Source organism: Oncorhynchus gorbuscha, linkage group LG04, assembly GCF_021184085.1.
Source record: "Oncorhynchus gorbuscha isolate QuinsamMale2020 ecotype Even-year linkage group LG04, OgorEven_v1.0, whole genome shotgun sequence".
NCBI lineage: Eukaryota > Metazoa > Chordata > Actinopteri > Salmoniformes > Salmonidae > Oncorhynchus > Oncorhynchus gorbuscha.
The window spans coordinates 76,307,077-76,327,076 of NC_060176.1; the positions used below are offsets into that span (position 1 = coordinate 76,307,077).

At 49.3% G+C, this 20,000-nt stretch overlaps 1 protein-coding gene across 5 annotated transcripts in view; it reads right to left on the bottom strand.

Annotated features, from left to right (window-relative positions):
* bmpr1ba (bone morphogenetic protein receptor, type IBa) overlaps positions 1-20,000 on the bottom strand; it is a 163,553-nt gene that overhangs the window by 16,095 nt on the left and 127,458 nt on the right. For all 5 annotated transcript variants that reach the window (XM_046348112.1, XM_046348110.1, XM_046348111.1 and 2 more), the window contains 2 exons: positions 9,161-9,320; positions 4,430-4,532 (listed from right to left, as the gene is read on the bottom strand). In XM_046348112.1, coding sequence (XP_046204068.1) covers positions 4,430-4,532; positions 9,161-9,320 — 263 coding nt within the window. The remainder of the gene's footprint in view (positions 1-4,429; positions 4,533-9,160; positions 9,321-20,000) is intronic.

Consider the following 20,000-nt stretch of genomic DNA (forward strand, 5'->3'; position numbering starts at 1 on the left):
ATATCTCCTCCACCAAACTTTATAGCTGGCACTATGCATTCGGGCAGGTAGTGTTCTCCTGACATCCGCCAAACCCAGATTCGTCCATCAGACTGCCAGATGGTGAAGCGTGATTCATCAAGTCAGAGAATGCATTTCCACTGCTCCAGAGTCCAATGGCGGCGAGCTTTACACCACTCCGGCCGACGCTTGGCATTGCGCATAGTGATCTTAGACTTGTATGTGCTCCCGAAGAACAGTTATTGTGCTGACATTGCTTCCAGAGGCAGTTTGGAACTCGGTAGTGAGTGTTACAACCAAGGACAGACGCTTCAGCACTCAGAGGTCCCATTCTGTGAGCTTGTGTGGCCTACCACTTTGCGGCTGAGCCATTGTTGCTCCTAGATGTTTCCACTTAACAATAACGGCAATTATAGTTGACCGGGACAGCTCTAGCGGGGCAGACATTTGACGAACTGACTTGATGGAAAGGTGGCATCCTATGACAGTGCCACATTGAAAGTTACTGAGCTCTTCAGTAAGGCCATTCCACTACCAATGTTTGTCTATGGAGATTGCATGGCTGTGTGCTTGATTTTATACACCCGTCAGCAACGGATGTGGCTGAAATAGCCCACATATACAATATATACAAAAGTATCTCATTACCTATGGACTGTATCTACTACGAGTAATCAGCAGCCGACCTACTTTGAGAATGGATCTGAGAATCATCAATCATTATTCATTGTGATGTAATATGCTAAACGGATCCTAAAATCAGCACTCTTACTCTGAGACGATTGATACATACAGTAAGTCCCCTGATTGTGTGTGGAGGGCATTGTCTGCTTTCTACTGTGCTGTCCAGGTGGTTTGTGCTGCTGTCAGTGTCCAAAGGTGTGGATTTACTGGTGAAGTTACCCTATGCACTGATCTGGGTCAGTTTGACATTTTCCCCATTATTTGTTAAGGTTAGGATTGGTGGAGGGGAAGCTGATCCTAGATCTGTACCTAGGGGAAACTTAATCACAGAGTGGTTTCACTGTGGACGAGTGAGGTGGTTTCACTGTGGTAGAGTGAGGTGGTTTCACTGTGGACGAGTGAGGTGGTTTCACTGAGGAAGAGTGAGGTGGTTTCACTGTGGAAGAGTGAGGTGGTTTCACTGTGGTGGAGGTAGAGTGGTTTCACTGTGGAAGAGGGGTTTCACTGTGGACGAGTGAGGTGGTTTCACTGTGGACGAGTGAGATGGTTTCACTGTGGAAGAGTGGTTTCACTGTGGAAGAGTGGTTTCACTGTGGAAGAGTGGTTTCACTGTGGTAGAGTGAGGTGGTTTCACTGTGGAAGAGTGAGGTGGTTTCACTGTGGAAGAGTGTGGTGGTTTCAGTGTGGTAGAGTGGGGTGTTTTCAGTGTGGTGGAGTGGTTTCACTGTGGTAGAGTGAGATGGTTTCACTGTGGAAGAGTGTGGTGGTTTCAGTGTGGTAGAGTGAGGTGTTTTCAGTGTGGTAGAGTGAGGTGGTTTCAGTGTGGTAGAGTGAGGTGGTTTCAGTGTGGTGGAGTGGTTTCACTGTGGTAGAGTGAGGTGTTTTCAGTGTGGTAGAGTGAGGTGGTTTCAGTGTGGTGGAGTGGGGTGGTTTCAGTGTGGTGGTTTCAGTGTGGTGGAGTGAGGTGGTTTCAGTGTGGTGGTTTCAGTGTGGTGGAGTAGGGTGGTTTCAGTGTGGTGGAGTGGGGTTGTTTCAGTGTGGTGGTTTCAGTGTGGTAGAGTGAGGTGGTATCACTGTGGTAGAGTGAGGTGGTTTCACTGTGGTAGAGTGAGGTGGTTTCACTGTGGTGGAGTGGGGTGGTTTCAGTGTGGTAGAGTGAGGTGGTTTCAGTGTGGTGGAGTGGGGTGGTTTCAGTGTGGTGGAGTGGGATGGTTTCAGTGTGGTGGAGTGGGGTTGTTTCAGTGTGGTGGAGTGGGATGGTTTCAGTGTGGTGGAGTGGGGTTGTTTCAGTGTGGTGGTTTCAGTGTGGTGGAGTGGTTACACTGTGGTGGAGTGGTTTCAGTGTGGTAGAGTGAGGTGGTTTCACTGTGGTGGAGTGGTTTCACTGTGATAGAGTGAGGTGGTTTCACTGTGGTGGAATGAGGTGGTTTCACTGTGTGGAGTGAGGTGGTATCACTGTGGTAGAGTGAGGTGGTTTCACTGTGGTAGAGTGAGGTGGTTTCACTGTGGTGGAGTGGGATGGTTTCAGTGTGGTGGAGTGGGATGGTTTCAGTGTGGTGGAGTGGGATGGTTTCAGTGTGGTGGAGTGGGGTGGTTTCAGTGTGGTGGTTTCAGTGTGGTGGAGTGGGGTGTTTTCAGTGTGGTGGAGTGGTTTCACTGTGGTAGAGTGAGATGGTATCAGTGTGGTAGAGTGAGGTGTTATCAGTGTGGTGGAGTAGTTTCAGTGTGGTAGAGTGAGGTGTTTTCAGTGTGGTGGAGTAAGGTTGTTTCACTGTGTTAGAGTGTGGTGGTTTCACTGTGGTAGAGTGAGGTGGTTTCACTGTGGTAGAGTGTGGTGGTTCCACTGTGGTAGAGTGAGGTGGTTTCACTGTGGTGGAATGAGCTGGTTTCACTGTGTGGAGTGAGGTGGTTTCACTGTGGTAGAGTGTGGTGGTTCCACTGTGGTAGAGTAAGGTGGTTTCAGTGTGGTAGAGTGAGGTGGTTTCACTGTGGTGGAGTGGGGTGGTTTCAGTGTGGTGGAGTGAGGTGGTTTCAGTGTGGTGGAGTGAGGTGGTTTCAGTGTGGTGGGGTGGTTTCAGTGTGGTGGAGTGAGGTGGTTTCAGTGTGGTGGAGTGAGGTGGTTTCAGTGTGGTGGGGTGGTTTCAGTGTGGTGGAGTGAGGTGGTTTCAGTGTGGTGGAGTGAGGTGGTTTCAGTGTGGTGGAGTGGGGTGGTTTCAGTGTGGTGGAGTGAGGTGGTTTCAGTGTGGTGGAGTGGTTTCAGTGTGGTGGAGTGGTTTCAGTGTGGTGGAGTGAGGTGGTTTCAGTGTGGTGGAGTGAGTTGGTTTCAGTGTGGTGGAGTGAGGTGGTTTCAGTGTGGTGGAGTGAGTTGGTTTCAGTGTGGTGGAGTGAGGTGGTTTCAGTGTGGTGGAGTGGGGTGGTTTCAGTGTGGTGGAGTGAGGTGGTTTCAGTGTGGTGGAGTGAGGTGGTTGCAGTGTGGTGGAGTGAGGTGGTTTCAGTGTGGTGGAGTGAGGTGGTTTCAGTGTGGTGGAGTGGGGTGGTTTCAGTGAGGTGGAGTGAGGTGGTTTCAGTGTGGTGGAGTGAGGTGGTTTCAGTGTGGTGGAGTGGGGTGGTTTCAGTGTGGTGGAGTGGGGTGGTTTCAGTGTGGTGGAGTGAGGTGGTTTCAGTGTGGTGGAGTGAGGTGGTTTCAGTGTGGTGGAGTGAGGTGGTTTCAGTGTGGTGGAGTGAGGTGGTTTCAGTGTGGTGGAGTGAGGTGGTTTCAGTGTGGTGGTGTGGGGTGGTTTCAGTGTGGTGGAGTGAGGTGGTTTCAGTGGGGTGGTTTCAGTGTGGTGGTTTCAGTGGGTGGAGTGGTTTCAGTGTGGTGGAGTGAGGTGGTTTCAGTGTGGTGGAGTGAGGTGGTTTCAGTGTGGTGGAGTGAGGTGGTTTCAGTGTGGTGGAGTGAGGTGGTTTCAGTGTGGTGGAGTGAGGTGGTTTCAGTGTGGTGGTTTCAGTGGGGTGGTTTCAGTGTGGTGGAGTGAGGTGGTTTCAGTGAGGTGGAGTGGGGTGGTTTCAGTGTGATGGTGTGGGGTGGTTTCAGTGTGGTGGAGTGAGGTGGTTTCAGTGGGGTGGTTTCAGTGTGGTGGTTTCAGTGTGGTGGAGTGGGGTGGTTTCAGTGTGGTGGAGTGAGGTGGTTTCAGTGTGGTGGAGTGGGGTGGTTTCAGTGTGGTGGAGTGAGGTGGTTTCAGTGTGGTGGAGTGAGGTGGTTTCAGTGTGGTGGAGTGAGGTGGTTTCAGTGTGGTGGTTTCAGTGGGGTGGTTTCAGTGTGGTGGAGTGAGGTGGTTTCAGTGAGGTGGAGTGGGGTGGTTTCAGTGTGGTGGAGTGAGGTGGTTTCAGTGTGGTGGAGTGAGGTGGTTTCAGTGAGGTGGAGTGGGGTGGTTTCAGTGTGGTGGAGTGAGGTGGTTTCAGTGAGGTGGAGTGGGGTGGTTTCAGTGTGGTGGAGTGAGGTGGTTTCAGTGAGGTGGAGTGGGGTGGTTTCAGTGTGGTGGAGTGAGGTGGTTTCAGTGGGGTAGTTTCAGTGTGGTGGAGTGAGGTGGTTTCAGTGTGGTAGAGTGGGGTGGTTTCAGTGTGGTGGAGTGGGGTGGTTTCAGTGTGGTGGAGTGAGGTGGTTTCAGTGTGGTGGAGTGGGGTGGTTTCAGTGTGGTGAAGTGGGGTGGTTTCAGTGTGGTGGAGTGAGGTGGTTTCAGTGTGGTAGAGTGTGCCTCAGACTTACCCTGCACTGGAACTCTGATCCCACCAGACCCAGACATCCTGATGTGAGGACAGGGACCCCTCCCTCCTCTTCATCCACCATGGTGAAGCAGTACCCATCCGTCCTAAATCACAACGCATCACATTACCATCTAGATCATCACAATCTACCCGCACTATCACCATTACTCAGATCATTATCCGTCCTCGATCAAAGAACACAACGCATTACATTACCTTCTGTAACATCATGATCAAATCAAACTTTATTTCGTACCAAAAACGGAATTCAGTACAAGGTGCTTCACATACATCATTACTATGTACATTATCACCATTACTCGGATCATTAATAGCACCATCAATCAGCAAATATATTATCAATAATTTCTATTATGTACAGTACAATGACTTCAGGTACTTATTATTATTTATTTTTTTTACCTTTATTTAACCAGGCAAGTCAGTTAAGAACAAATTCTTATTTTCAATGACGGCCTAGGAACAGTGGGTTAACTGCCTGTTCAGGGGCAGAATGACAGATTTGTACCTTGTCAGCTTGGGGGTTTGAACTTCCAACCTTCTGGTCAATAGTCCAACGCTCTAACCACTAGGCTACCCTGCAGCCCTGGCATTAATAATGTACAGTGGGGAGAACAAGTATTTGAAACACTGCCGATTTTGCAGGTTTTCCTACTTATTTAGAGGTCTGTAATTTTTATCATAGGTACACTTCAACTGTGAGAGATGGAATCTAAAACAAAATCCAGAAAATCACATTGTATGATTTTTAAGTAATTCCTTTGCATTTTATTGCATGACATAAGTATTTGATCACGTACCAACCAGTAAGAATTCCGTCTCTCATAGACCTGTTAGTTTTTCTTTAAGAAGCCCTCCTGTTCTCCACTTATTACCAGTATTAACTGAACTTGTTTGAACTCGTTACCTGTATAAAAGCCTCCTGTCCACACACTCAATCAAACAGACTCCAACCTCTCCACAATGGCCAAGACCAGAGAGCTGTGTAAGTACATCAGCGATAAAATTGTAGATCTGCACAAGGCTGGGATGGGCTACAGGACAATAGGCAAGCAGCTTGGTGAGAAGGCAACAACTGTTGGTGCAATTATTAGAAAATGGAAGAAGTTCAAGATGACGGTCAATCACCCTCGGTTTGGGGCTCCATGCAAGATCTCACCTCGTGGGGCATCAATGATCATGAGGAAGGTGAGGGATCAGCCCAGAACTGCATGGCAGGACCTGGTCAATGACCTGAAGAGAGCTGGGACCACAGTCTCAAAGAAAACCCTTAGTAACACACTACGCCGTCATGGATTAAAATCCTGCAGAGCACGCAAGATCCCCCTGCTCAAGCCAGCGCATGTCCAGGCCCGTCTGAAGTTTGCCAATGACCATCTGGATGATCCAGAGGAGGAATGGGAGAAGGTCATGTGGTCTGATGAGACAAAAATAGAGCTTTTTGGTCTAAACTCCACTCGTCGTGTTTGGAGGACGAAGAAGGATGAGTACAACCCCAAGACCACCATCCCAACTGTGAAGCATGGAGGTGGAAACATCATTCTTTGGGGATGATTTTCTGAAAAGGGACCAAGACGACTGCACCGTATTGAGGAGAGGATGGATGGGGCCATGTATCGCGAGATCTTGGCCAACAACCTCCTTCCCACGGTAAGAGCATTGAAGATGGGTCGTGGCTGGGTCTTCCAGCATGACAGCGACCCAAAACACACAGCCAGGGCAACTAATGAGTGGCTCCGTAAGAAGCATCTCAAGGTCCTGGAGTGGCCTAGCCAGTCTCCAGACCTGAACCCAATAGAAAATCTTTGGAGGGAGCTGAAAGTCCGTATTGCCCAGCGACAGCCTCGAAACCTGAAGGATCTGGAGAAGGTCTGTATGGAGGAGTGGGCCAAAATCCCTGCTGCGGTGTGTGCAAACCTGGTCAAGAACTACAGAAAACATATGATCTCTGTAATTGCAAACAAAGGTTTCTGTACCAAAAATTAAGTTCTGCTTTTCTGATGTATCAAATACTTATGTCATGCAATAAAATGCAATCAATTACTTAAAAATCATATCATGTGATTTTCTAGATTTTTGGTTTAGATTCCGTCTCTCACAGTTGAAGTGTACCAATGATAAAATTACAGACCTCTACATGCTTTGTAAGTAGGAAAACCTGCTAAATTGGCAGTGTATCAAATACTTGTTCTCCCCACTGTATATTATCAACAGCTTCATCTCATTAATTATTGAATGGGGCTAATTAGTCAAATGTTGTGAGTACTATTCACAACAGGTGTGTGTGTGTACACGGTTTTCTATACTTGTGATTATCAGAAGGCCTCACAAGAATAGTGAGCCAACAAAAATTCTGGAGAAGTGATGGCATTTTGTAACTCACTTGTAAAAAGTCTTAGGGGTTTAGGTTTAGGGGAAAAAGGGATTTTGAATGGGAATTAATTTTTGGTCCCCAAAAAGTCCTCACAGGAATAGTGTGTGTGTGTGTGTGTGTGTGTGTGTGTGTGTGTGTGTGTGTGTGTGTGTGTGTGTGTGTGTGTGTGTGTGTGTGTGTGTGTGTGTGTGTGTGTGTGTGTGTGTGTGTGTGTGTGTGTAGCTTTACTAACAGGTCAGGTTCAGGGTTGTTATTGGAGTTAAATATTAGCCCAGAGGACTTCTGTTTCATGACGTTAATGATGAATTCATGTTATATTCAAAGTTGGCAAGAGACAGAGTAATTAGCCACGGATGTTATTGTGTGTGACAGCTTGTGCGTTAAACTAATTTGCACAGCACATCAGGCAATAATATGGAAAGTCAGGGAATATTTGAGGGTTGAGTTGCTAAGGGGAAAACACATCGACAGGGAACATGTCAGCGAGCAAGCGCCACACACCCACACACCCACACACCCACGCACCCACACACCCTGCACCCACACACCCTGCACCCACACACCCACACACCCTGCACCCACACACCCACACACCCACACACCCTGCACCCACACACCCTGCACCCACACACCCTGCACCCACACACCCTGCACCCACACACCCTGCACCCACACACCCTGCACCCTGCACCCACACACCCTGCACCCACACACCCACACATCCTGCACCCACACACCCTGCACCCACACACCCACACACCCTGCACCCACACACCCTGCACCCACAGACCCTGCACCCACACACCCACACACCCTGCACCCACACACCCTGCACCCACACACCCTGCACCCACACACCCACACACCCTGCACCCACACACCCTGCACCCACACACCCTGCACCCACACACCCACACACCCTGCACCCACACACCCACACACCCTGCACCCACACACCCTGCACCCACACACCCTGCACCCACACACCCTGCACCCACACACCCTGCACCCACACACCCTGCACCCACACACCCTGGACCCACACACCCACACACCCTGCACCCACACACCCTGCACCCACACACCCTGCACCCACACACCCACGCACCCACACACCCACACACCCTGCACCCACACACCCTGCACCCACACACCCTGCACCCACACACCCTGCACCCACACACCCTGCACCCACACACCCACACACCCTGCACCCACACACCCTGCACCCACACACCCACACACCCTGCACCCACACACCCAAACACCCTGCACCCATACACCCACACACCCACACACCCACACACCCACACACCCTGCACCCACACACCCACACACCCTGCACTCACACACCCTGCACCCACACACCCTGCACCCACACACCCACACACCCTGCACCCACACACCCTGCACCCACACACCAAGCACCCACACACCCACACACCCTGCACCCACACACCCACACACCCTGCACCCACACACCCTGCACCCACACACCCACACACCCTGCACCCCGCCACACACCCTGCACCCACACACCCACACACCCTGCACCCCGCCACACACCCTGCACCCACACACCCACACACCCTGCACCCCGCCACACACCCTGCACCCACACACCCAAACACCCTGCACCCACACACCCTGAACCCACACACCCACACACCCTGCACCCCGCCACACACCCTGCACCCACACACCCACACACCCTGCACCCACACACCCTGCACCCACACACCCTGCACCCACACACCCTGCTCTGTTTTCACTCCAAACAAACTGCATTAGGCAGAACAATACACATGAAACTGTTAAATCATACTGTAAGTATACTAGTAAGGTGAAGTAGTGAAACATGTGTTCTTCCATGGTTCTCAATAAAAATGCTGGTCTAGGATCAGTTTCCCCTTTTAGATCATAATTAATAAGATTATATGGACAAAGAGGACCTGATCTGAGATCAGCACTGTGAATGTGGATGGGGCCAGAGTGTTGGATCTGCATGTGCAAGATGAGCATCAAATATATGCGTAGGATATAGTATGTGTGTTTGGTTTTACTAACCTTATGGGTACCAGAAGTCCTCACGAGGATAGTAAAACAAGGAATTCGTCACAAGTGGGGACATTTCACCGGTCCCCACAAAGAAAAAGGCTATTTTAGATTTAGGGTTTACGTTTAGGAGTTAAGGAAAATATGATTTTGTAATGGGAATCAATTGTTTGGTCCCCACAATGATAGTAAAATAAATGTGTGTGTGTGTGAGAGAGAGTACATTCATGAGTGCATGTGTGCGCATACATCCGTGTGTGTGTGTGTGTGTTGGGCCCACACCTGCAGGTGTTGTTGGTGGAGTCCTCGGGACAGTGGTGATAGCAGTAACACCAGAGCTGTCGCTGGGGCAGGGCTGGGGCTGTGCTCCCACTGGCGTCCTTTTCACTGTCCACCGCCGCCTTCCCCAAAGTCCTCAGCAACATACTGTCCAGAACGTTAGCTATAAAGACAGGACACAGAGAGACAGAGGGTTAGACTTAGGATTCACAAGCAACAAACTCAATCAGAATGTTAGCAACAAGGACAAGGACAGGACACAGAGAGACTTAGGTTTCACAAGCAACAAACACACCTTCATTAGTTTGGTCACAAAAACAAGTCATTGGGCTGGGCTGGGGTTGGGATGGGCTGGGCTGGGGTTGGGATGGGCTGGGCTGGGGTTGGGATGGGCTGGGCTGGGCTGGGCTGGTGTTGGGATGGGCTGGGGTTGGGCTGGGCTGGGCTGGGGTTGGGATGGGCTGGGGTTGGGTTGGGCTGGGCTGGGCTGGGCTGGGCTGGGGTTGGGATGGGCTGGGGTTGGGATGGGCTGGGGTTGGGATGGGCTGGGCTGGGCTTGGGATGGGCTGGGCTGGGGTTGGCTGGGCTGGGCTGGGCTGGGCTGGGGATGGGATGGGCTGGGCTGGGCTGGGCTGGGCTGGGCTGGGCTGGGGTTGGGATGGGCTGGGGTTGGGATGGCCTGGGCTGGGGTTGGGATGGGCTGGGGTTGGGATGGGCTGGGCTGGGCTGGGCTGGGGTTGGGTTGGGATGGGCTGGGCTGGGCTGGGGTTGGGTTGGGATGGGCTAGGCTGGGCTGGGCTGGGGTTGGGATGGGCTGGGCTGGGCTGGGGTTGGGATGGGCTGGGGTTGGGCTGGGCTGGGCTGGGCTGGGCTGGGCTGGGGTTGGGTTGGGATGGGCTAGGCTGGGCTGGGCTGGGCTGGGGTTGGGATGGGCTGGGGTTGGGATGGGCTGGGGTTGGGATGGGCTGGATTCAACATTTGTTTTTGTTTCTCATTGATTATAGCGTTGTTGTACAAGTCAATAATAAACAGCTGTTCACAAAAAAAATATTACATGGCAAAGTCTTGGAAGTCGTATTCCAAAATAGTTACTTCCAAGTAGCCATTGTTGTTCTATAGTCTCCAGTGTTTCCTACACAAACATCCCGGTTCAAAAGAGCACCTGTTTGTCACATCAGGAGAAGAAAGTGGAAGTGTTCTAAATAGTATCCTGCACACTACTTTTAACAAGAGCCCTATGGACCCGGGTTCAAAAGTAGTGCACACTATAGGGAATATGATGCCATTTGGGAAGCAAGACTTTCATTCATACGTTAGGGGGTTTTCATTCATTCTGGCACACTCATTCAGACCAGATGCTTCACAGCTGCATCGTGGAGATCGTCCAAAAAAATAAAAAAGTAAGTGTCCTTCCTTGCTACAATAAACACTAGCAGTCATACGATCCCCACTCCAAAGATTGACTTCACACCGATCAAATGGTCCAATCTGTCAACAGCGGAAGAGCTTTCCAGACAGAGTGGAAGACCGTGGAACCAGGTAGCCAAAAGAAGTAGGACAATATCCTTATTATGTATAGACAATAGCTTTACAGAAAGCCTTGTACCTTATTATGTATAGACAATAGCTTTACAGAAAGCCTTGTACCTTATTATGTATAGACAATAGCTTTACAGAAAGCCTTGTACCTTATTATGTATAGACAACAGCTTTACAGAAAGCCTTGTACCTTATTATGTATAGACAATAGCTTTACAGAAAGCCTTGTACCTTAATATGTATAGACAATAGCTTTACAGAAAGCCTTGTACCTTATTATGTATAGACAATAGCTTTACAGAAAGCCTTGTACCTTACTATGTATAGACAATAGCTTTACAGAAAGCCTTGTACCTTACTATGTATAGACAATAGCTTTACAGAAAGCCTTGTACCTTATTATGTATAGACAATAGCTTTACAGAAAGCCTTGTACCTTATTATGTATAGACAATAGCTTTACAGAAAGCCTTGTACCTTAATATGTATAGACAATAGCTTTACAGAAAGCCTTGTACCTTATTATGTATAGACAATAGCTTTACAGAAAGCCTTGTACCTTATTACGTATAGACAATAGCTTTACAGAAAGCCTTGTACCTTATTATGTATAGACAATAGCTTTACAGAAAGCCTTGTACCTTATTATGTATAGACAATAGCTTTACAGAAAGCCTTGTACCTTATTATGTATAGACAATAGCTTTACAGAAAGCCTTGTACCTTATTATGTAAACAATAGCTTTACAGAAAGCCTTGTACCTTATTATGTATAGACAATAGCTTTACAGAAAGCCTTGTACCTTATTATGTATAGACAATAGCTTTACAGAAAGCCTTGTACCTTTGTACCTTATATGTATAGACAATAGCTTTACAGAAAGCCTTGTACCTTATTATGTATAGACAATAGCTTTACAGAAAGCCTTGTACCTTATTATGTATAGACAATAGCTTTACAGAAAGCCTTGTACCTTATTATGTATAGACAATAGCTTTACAGAAAGCCTTGTACCTTAATATGTATAGACAATAGCTTTACAGAAAGCCTTGTACCTTAATATGTATAGACAATAGCTTTACAGAAAGCCTTGTACCTTAATATGTATAGACAATAGCTTTACAGAAAGCCTTGTACCTTATTATGTATAGACAATAGCTTTACAGAAAGCCTTGTACCTTATTATGTATAGACAATAGCTTTACAGAAAGCCCTGTACCTTAATATGTATGTGACATATACACTGAGTGTACAAAACATTAGGAACACCTTCCTAATATTGTGTTGCACCCCCAATCTGTCCGCAGAATTGCCTCGTCTAGGCATGGACTCTACAAGGTGTAGAAAGAATTCCACAGGGATGCTGGTCCGTGTTGACTCCAATGCTTCCCACAGTTGTGTCAAGTTGGCTGGATGTCCTTTGGGTGGTGGACAATTCTTGATAAACAAGGGAAACTGTTAAGCGTGAAAAACCCAGCAGCGTTGCAGTTCTTGACACAAACCGGTGCGCCTGCCTGGCACCTACTACCATACCCTGTTCAAAAGCCCTTAAATCTTTTGTCTTATCCCTTCAGCCTCTGAATGGCACACATACACTATCTATGTCTCAATTGTCTCAAGGTGTACAAATCCTTCTTTAACCTGTCTCCTCTCCTTTATCTACACTGATTAAAGTGGATTTAACAAGTGACATCAATAAGGGATCATAGCTTTCACCTGGATTCACCTGATCAGTAGTCTGGTGCGTCATGGAAAGAGCCGGTGTTCCTAATGTTTTATCTACTCAGTGTATAAACAACACGTGTGACTTTTGGGGACATCCATTACTTTTGTGGACATCCATTACTTTTGGGGACATCCATGACTTTTGCCAGTTGCCTTCTTGGGGTGGTTTCCTGGACACAGATTAAGCCTAAAAACCAGCCATATTACACCAGACATGTTAGATCATTTCAACGTCAAGACTGATCTAACAGTAGTCCTGGACTAAAAAGGGCCTTCAGTGCAGAATCAAAATACTGTTTAGTCCAGGATAACACTTCATCTGTGTCTGGGAAACCATCTAGTTGTGTAGTAAAGATAGGACTTTGAGTGGAGTTTACAGGACAGGATACTGAGGAAGAGGAGTGGTTTACAGGACAGGATACTGAGGAAGAGGAGGAGGGGTTTACAGGACAGGATACTGAAGAAGAGGGGAGGTTTTACAGGACAGGATACTGAAGAAGAGGGGAGGTTTTAGAGGACAGGATACTGAGGAAGAGGAGGGGTTTTACAGGATACTGAAGAAGAGGAGAGGTTTTACAGGACAGGATACTGAAGAAGAGGAGGGGTTTTACAGGACAGGATACTGAGGAAGAGGAGGGGTTTACAGGATACTGAAGAAGAGGAGGGGTTTACAGGACAGGATACTGAGGAAGAGGAGGGGTTTACAGGACAGGATACTGAGGAAGAGGAGGGGTTTACAGGATACTGAAGAAGAGGAGGGGTTTTACAGGACAGGATTCTGAAGAAGAGGGGAGGTTTTTCAGGACAGGATACTGAAGAAGAGGAGGGGTTTTACAGGACAGGATACTGAGGAAGAGGAGGGGTTTTACAGGATACTGAAGAAGAGGAGAGGTTTTACAGGACAGGATACTGAAGAAGAGGAGGGGTTTTCCAGGACAGGATACTGAGGAAGAGGAGGGGTTTTACAGGATACTGAAGAAGAGGAGGGGTTTTACAGGACAGGATACTGAAGAAGAGGAGGTGTTTTACAGGATACTGAAGAAGAGGAGGGTTTTACAGGACAGGATACTGGAGAAGAGGAGGGGTTTACAGGACAGGATACTGAAGAAGAGGAGGGGTTTACAGGACAGAATACTGAAGAAGAGGAGGTGTTTTACAGGATACTGCAGAAGAAGAAGAGGAGGGGTTTACAGGACAGGATACTGAAGAAGAGGAGGGGTTTACAGGATACTGAAGAAGAGGAGGGGTTTACAGGACAGGATACTGAAGAAGAGGAGGGGTTTAATTGACAGGATACTGAAGAAGAGGAGGTGTTTTACAGGACAGGATACTGAAGAAGAGGAGGGGTTTTACAGGATACTGAAGAAGAGGAGGGGTTTTACAGGACAGGATACTAAGGAAGAGGAGGGGTTTACAGGACAGGATACTGAGGAAGAGGAGGGGTTTACAGGACAGGATACTGAGGAAGAGGAGGGGTTTACAAGATACTGAAGAAGAGGAGGGGTTTACAGGACAGGATACTGATGAAGAGGAGGGGTTTACAGGATACTGAAGAAGAGGAGGGGTTTACAGGACAGGATACTGAAGAAGAGGAGGGGTTTACAGGACAGGATACTGAGGAAGAGGAGGGGTTTACAGGACAGGATACTGAGGAAGAGGAGGGGTTTACAGGATACTGAAGAAGAGAAGGGATTTTACAGGACAGGATACTGAAGAAGAGGAGGGTTTTACAAGACAGGATACTGAAGAAGAGGGGTTTACAGGACAGGATACTGAAGAAGAGGAGGGTTTTACAGGACAGGATACTGAAGAAGAGGAGGGGTTTACAGGACAGGATACTGAAGAAGAGGAGGGTTTTACAGGACAGGATACTGAAGAAGAGGAGGGTTTTACAAGACAGGATACTGAAGAAGAGGAGGGGTTTACAGGACAGGAAACTGAGGAAGAGGAGGGTTTTACAGGACAGGATACTGAAGAAGAGGAGGGGGTTTACAGGACAGGATACCGAAGAAGAGGAGGGGTTTACAGGACAGGAAACTGACGAAGAGGAGGGGTTTTACAGGACAGGATACCGAAGAAGAGGAGGGGTTTACAGGACAGGATACTGAAGAAGAGGAGGGGTTTTACAGGACAGGATACCGAAGAAGAGGAGGGGTTTTACAGGACAGGATACTGAGGAAGAGGAGGGGTTTTACAGGACAGGATACTGAAGAAGAGGAGGGGTTTAATTGACAGGATACTGAAGAAGAGGAGGGGTTTACAGGACAGGATACTGAAGAAGATGAGGGGTTTACAGGATACTGAAGAAGAGGAGGGGTTTACAGGACAGGATACTGAAGAAGATGAGGGGTTTAATTGACAGGATACTGAAGAAGAGGAGGGGTTTAATTGACAGGATACTGAAGAAGAGGAGGGGTTTACAGGATACTGAAGAAGAGGAGGGGTTTACAGGACAGGATACTGAAGAAGAGGAGGGGTTTAATTGACAGGATACTGAAGAAGATGAGGGGTTTACAGGATACTGAAGAAGAGGAGGGGTTTACAGGACAGGATACTGAAGAAGAGGAGGGGTTTAATTGACAGGATACTGAAGAAGAGGAGGGGTTTACAGGACAGGATACTGAAGAAGATGAGGGGTTTACAGGATACTGAAGAAGAGGAGGGGTTTACAGGACAGGATACTGAAGAAGAGGAGGGGTTTACAGGACAGGATACTGAAGAAGAGGAGGGGTTTTACAGGACAGGATACTGAAGAAGAGCAGGGGTTTAATTGACAGGATATATATTTTCAGGACTGTTAATCAAGGCTGATGATTGGCTCTGTTATCTTTGCCACTGCTCCTCTCATCATAGAGCTTTGACACTTCATGATAATCCATTTTACAACCCAAAACAAATAACATGCTTTGTTAAACAGCTCATTCTCCCAAAATAACAAAATGACATACTGGTTTCCTTACACTGTAAAGCAGTCTATGGACAAGGTAAAACAGCAATTTATGCTTCATAAACAATGTCATTTTGGCATTTGGGTCAACTATCCCTTTGATGTTTCTCAGTCAAACCTGTAACAGCAGTAAGAACTTGTAAAATGAACTCCTTAAATGATTCAATCCATAGCGTTCTCTATTCCCATAAAACAAGGGGAAATATTGAAATTGTAGATCTTCATGCACAAGGACGAATTGAGGTGAACTGAAGTTGAGGAATTTGGAAAGATATCTCTTTCCTGGCAACTCTGTGTCACACTACTCCTTGCAGCCTGATAGACACATACATCATTGACGTTGTACTTCAGACCAATGAGGCCAATTCAATTCAATTCTATTGTAATTAGGGGAAAGGTCAGCCATTGGTTTTGAAGTCAAACAGCAGGGGAAGTGTTTATGTGGCGTGTTCTTGGTTTACATGGGAAATCTGCAGTTGCTACATACATTTTTGGGCTTATAAATGAATCTTATGTACCCATTGATATACAGCATACCCATTGATATACAGCATACCCATTGATATACAGCATACCCATTGATATACAGCATACCCATTGATATACAGCATACCCATTGATATACAGCATACCCATTGATATACAGCATACCCATTGATATACAGCATACCCATTGATATACAGCATACCCATTGATATACAGCATACCCATTGATATACAGCATACCCATTGATTTACAGCATACCCATTGATATACAGCATACCCATTGATATACAGCATACCCATTGATATACAGCATACCCATTGATATACAGCATACCCATTGATATACAGCATACCCATTGATATACAGCATACCCATGGATTCATGACGATTCTAACTTATAATGAATGGCTCATGAGCTTAGTTAAACTGTCGTACCTCATCAGAACACAAAATATAAGCTTGTTTTACTTCAGAACCACAGGAGGTTGGTGGTACCTTAAATGGGGAGGATGGGCTCGTGGTCATGGCTGGAGCAGAATAGCTGGAAAGGTAATAACAACATCAAACACGTGGTTTCCATGGTTTCCATGTGTTTGATACCATTCCATTCACTCCGTTCCAGACATTATTATGAGCCGTCCTCCTCCTCCCAGCAGCCTCCACTAATCAGAACTCAACATAAAAGCTTAATTGTTTTACTCCAATGTCTGAATACAGAGTATATGTAAACAAACAAGGATAAAACTATACTGTTGATGTGATGGATGGTCAGTCCTTGAATCCACAGCTCTGTCTATGAATCTGCGAGTGGTTACATTTCTCCAGTCTCATCCCCTCAGTTTTTTACTGAAACAGTTTTGTTATTGTTTCAACTGCTGATTGGTCCTTCAACCTGCCCTTTAACACACATCTGTTTAACAGAGTGCACCGAAGGTGTGTCTTATAGGAGCACTCGCTCACATAAACACTGGTCTAAGTCACTGAGATGGGACGATGGTAGGACGATGGAGGGACGATGGAGGGACGATGGTAGGACGATGGAGGGACGATGGTAGGACGATGGAGGGACGATGGTGGGACGATGGTAGGACGATGGAAGGACGATGGTAGGACGATGGAGGGACGATGGAAGGACGATGGAAGGACGATGGAGGGACGATGGAGGGACGATGGTAGGACGATGGAGGGACGATGGTAGGACGATGGAGGGACGATGGAGGGACGATGGTAGGACGATGGAAGGACGATGGAGGGACGATGGAAGGACGATGGAAGGACGATGGAGGGACGATGGTAGGACGATGGTAGGACGATGGAGGGACGATGGTAGGACGATGGAGGGACGATGGAGGGACGATGGTGGGACGATGGAGGGACGATGGTAGGACGATGGAAGGACGATGGAGGGTCGATGGTAGGACGACGGTAGGACGATGGAAGGACGATGGAGGGACGATGGTGGGACGATGGAGGGACGATGGAAGGACGATGGAGGGACGATGGAGGGATGGAGGGACGATGGAGGGACGATGGTAGGACGATGGAAGGACGATGGAGGGACGATGGAGGGACGATGGAGGGACGATGGAGGGACGATGGAGGGACGATGGAAGGACGATGGAGGGACGATGGAGGGACGATGGAGGGACGATGGTGGGACGATGGAAGGACGATGGAGGGACGATGGTAGGACGATGGAGGGACGATGGAAGCTTGAAAGTGATGATAAAACACACGTTTACTTTCTCACGTGAATCCTGAGGCTCCAGCTCCTTCCACTCCACAACATAGATCCAATTCAAACAAAACAGCCATTTCAACTTTACTGCCACCGTCGTCCACTGAGAAGAATGGAGCTAGAGGTAGTGAGGTTGACTAAACATGTCCTCTTATCAAACCTAATCCCATGGCAAATATCCCTGAGGCCAGAGACAGACAGACAGACAGACAGACAGACAGACAGACAGACAGACAGACAGACAGACAGACAGACAGACAGACAGACAGACAGACAGACAGACAGACAGACAGACAGACAGACAGACAGACAGACAGACAGACAGACAGACAGAGACAGAGAGAGACAGAGACAGACAGAGGGAAACAGACGGAAACAGACGGAAACAGACAGGCTTTCAAAGGGCCACATAAACAAAGCTCTGGATATGTCCCAAATGGCACCCTTTTCCATTTATAGTGCCCTGTGTTTATAGTGAACTACAATAGTGCCTTAAGGGCCCTGATCAAAAGAAGTGCACTATGCAGGGAATAGGGGGACATTTGGGACGCATACTCTGATTTGGGTGCAGAGAGAGGTGCAGAGAGAGGTGAATAAATGAGATTTGACAGAGCTGCAGGGAGCTCGTCTCAGTTCAGAACAGAGAGGAGAGAGTGCTGTGCACTGGTCTAGTCTCCCGTTCCAACCTCCTCCGTTGCTCAGCCTTCCCTCCTCCTTCTCCTTCTCTCGCCCTCCCTCCGTCCTCTGTCGCTCCCCCTTCCCTCTTTCTGTCACATCCTCTTCCCTCCTTCTCCATCGCTACCCCTTCCCTCCTCTTCCGTTGCTCCCCCTTCCCTCCTCTGTCGCTCCCCCTTCCCTCCTGTCACACCCCATTCCCTCCTTCTCTGTCGACTCCCCTTCCCTCCTTCTCTATAGCCCCCCTTTCCCTAACCACCCTCCTCCTGTCGCTCCCCCTTCCCACCTCCTTCTCCTTCTCTGTCGCTCCCCCTTCCCTCCTCCTCCGTCGCTCCCCCTTTCCTCCTCCTCCTCTGTTGCTCCCCCTTCCCTCCTTCTCTTTCTCTGTCGCTCCCCCTTCCCTCCTCCTCCTCCTTCTCTGTCGCTCCCCCTTCCCTCCTCCCCCTTCCCTCCTCCTCTGTCGCTCCCCCTTCCCTCCCCCTTCTCCTTCTCTGTCACTCCCCCTTTCCTCCTCCTGTCGCTCCCCCTTCCCTCCTCCTCCGTCGCTCCCCCTTCCTCCTCCTCTGTCGCTCCCCCTTCCCTCCTCCGTCTCCTTCTCTGTCGCTCCCCCTTCCCTCCTCTGTTGCTCCCCCTTCCCTCCTCCATCACTCCCCTTACCTCCTCCGTCACTCCCCCTTCCCTCCTCCTCCGTCGCTCCCCCTCGTCGCTCCCCTTTCCTCCTCCTCTGTCGCTCCCGCTTCCCTCCTCCTTCTCCTTCTCTGTCGCTCCCCCTTCCCTCCTCCTTCCCCTTCTCTGCCGCTCCCCCTTACTCCTCCTCCGTTGCTCCCCCTTCGTCGCTCCCCTTTCCTCCTCCTCTGTCGCTCCCCCTTCCCTCCTCCTTCTCCTTCTCTGTCGCTCCCCCTTCCCTCCTCCCCCGTTGCTCCCCCTTCGTCGCTCCCCTTTCCTCCTCCACTGTCGCTCCCCCTTCCCTCCTCCTTCCCCTTCTCTGCCGCTCCCCCTTCCCTTCTCTGTCGCTCCCCCTTTCCTCCTCCTCCGTCTCTCCCCCCTTCCCTCCTCCGTCGCCCCCTTTCCCTCCTCCTCCGTCGCTCCCCCTTCCCTCCTCCTCCGTCGCTCCCCCTTCCCTCCTCCGTCGCTCCCCCTTCCCTCCTCCGTCCGCTCCCCCTTCCCTCCTCCTCCGTCGCTCCCCCTTCCCTCCTCCTCCGTCGCTCCCCCTTCCCTCCTCCTCTGTCGCTCCCCCTTCCCTCCTCCGTCTCCTTCTCTGTCGCTCCCCCTTCCCTCCTCCGTCGCTCCCCCTTCCCTCCTCCTCCGCCGCTCCCCCTTTCCTCCTCCTCCGTCGCTCCCCATTTCCTCCTCCGTCGCTCCCCCTTTCCTCCTCCCCTTCCCTACTCCTTCTCTGTCGCTCCCCCTTCCCTCCTCCCCCTTCCCTCCTCCTGTCACCCCCTTCTCTCCTTCTCTGTCGCCCCCTTCTCTCCTTCTGTCACCCCCTTCTCTCCTTCTCTGTCGCCCCCCTTCCCTCCTTCTGTCACCCCCTTCTCTCCTTCTCTGTCGCCCCCCTTCCCTCCTTCTGTCACCCCCTTCTCTCTCTTCTCTGTCGCCCACCCCTTCCCTCCTTCTGTCACCCCCTTCTCTCCTTCTCTGTCGCCCACCCCTTCCCTCCTTCTGTCACCCTCCTTCTCTCCTTCTCTGTCGCCCCCCTTCCCTCCTTCTGTCACCCCCTTCTCTCCTTCTC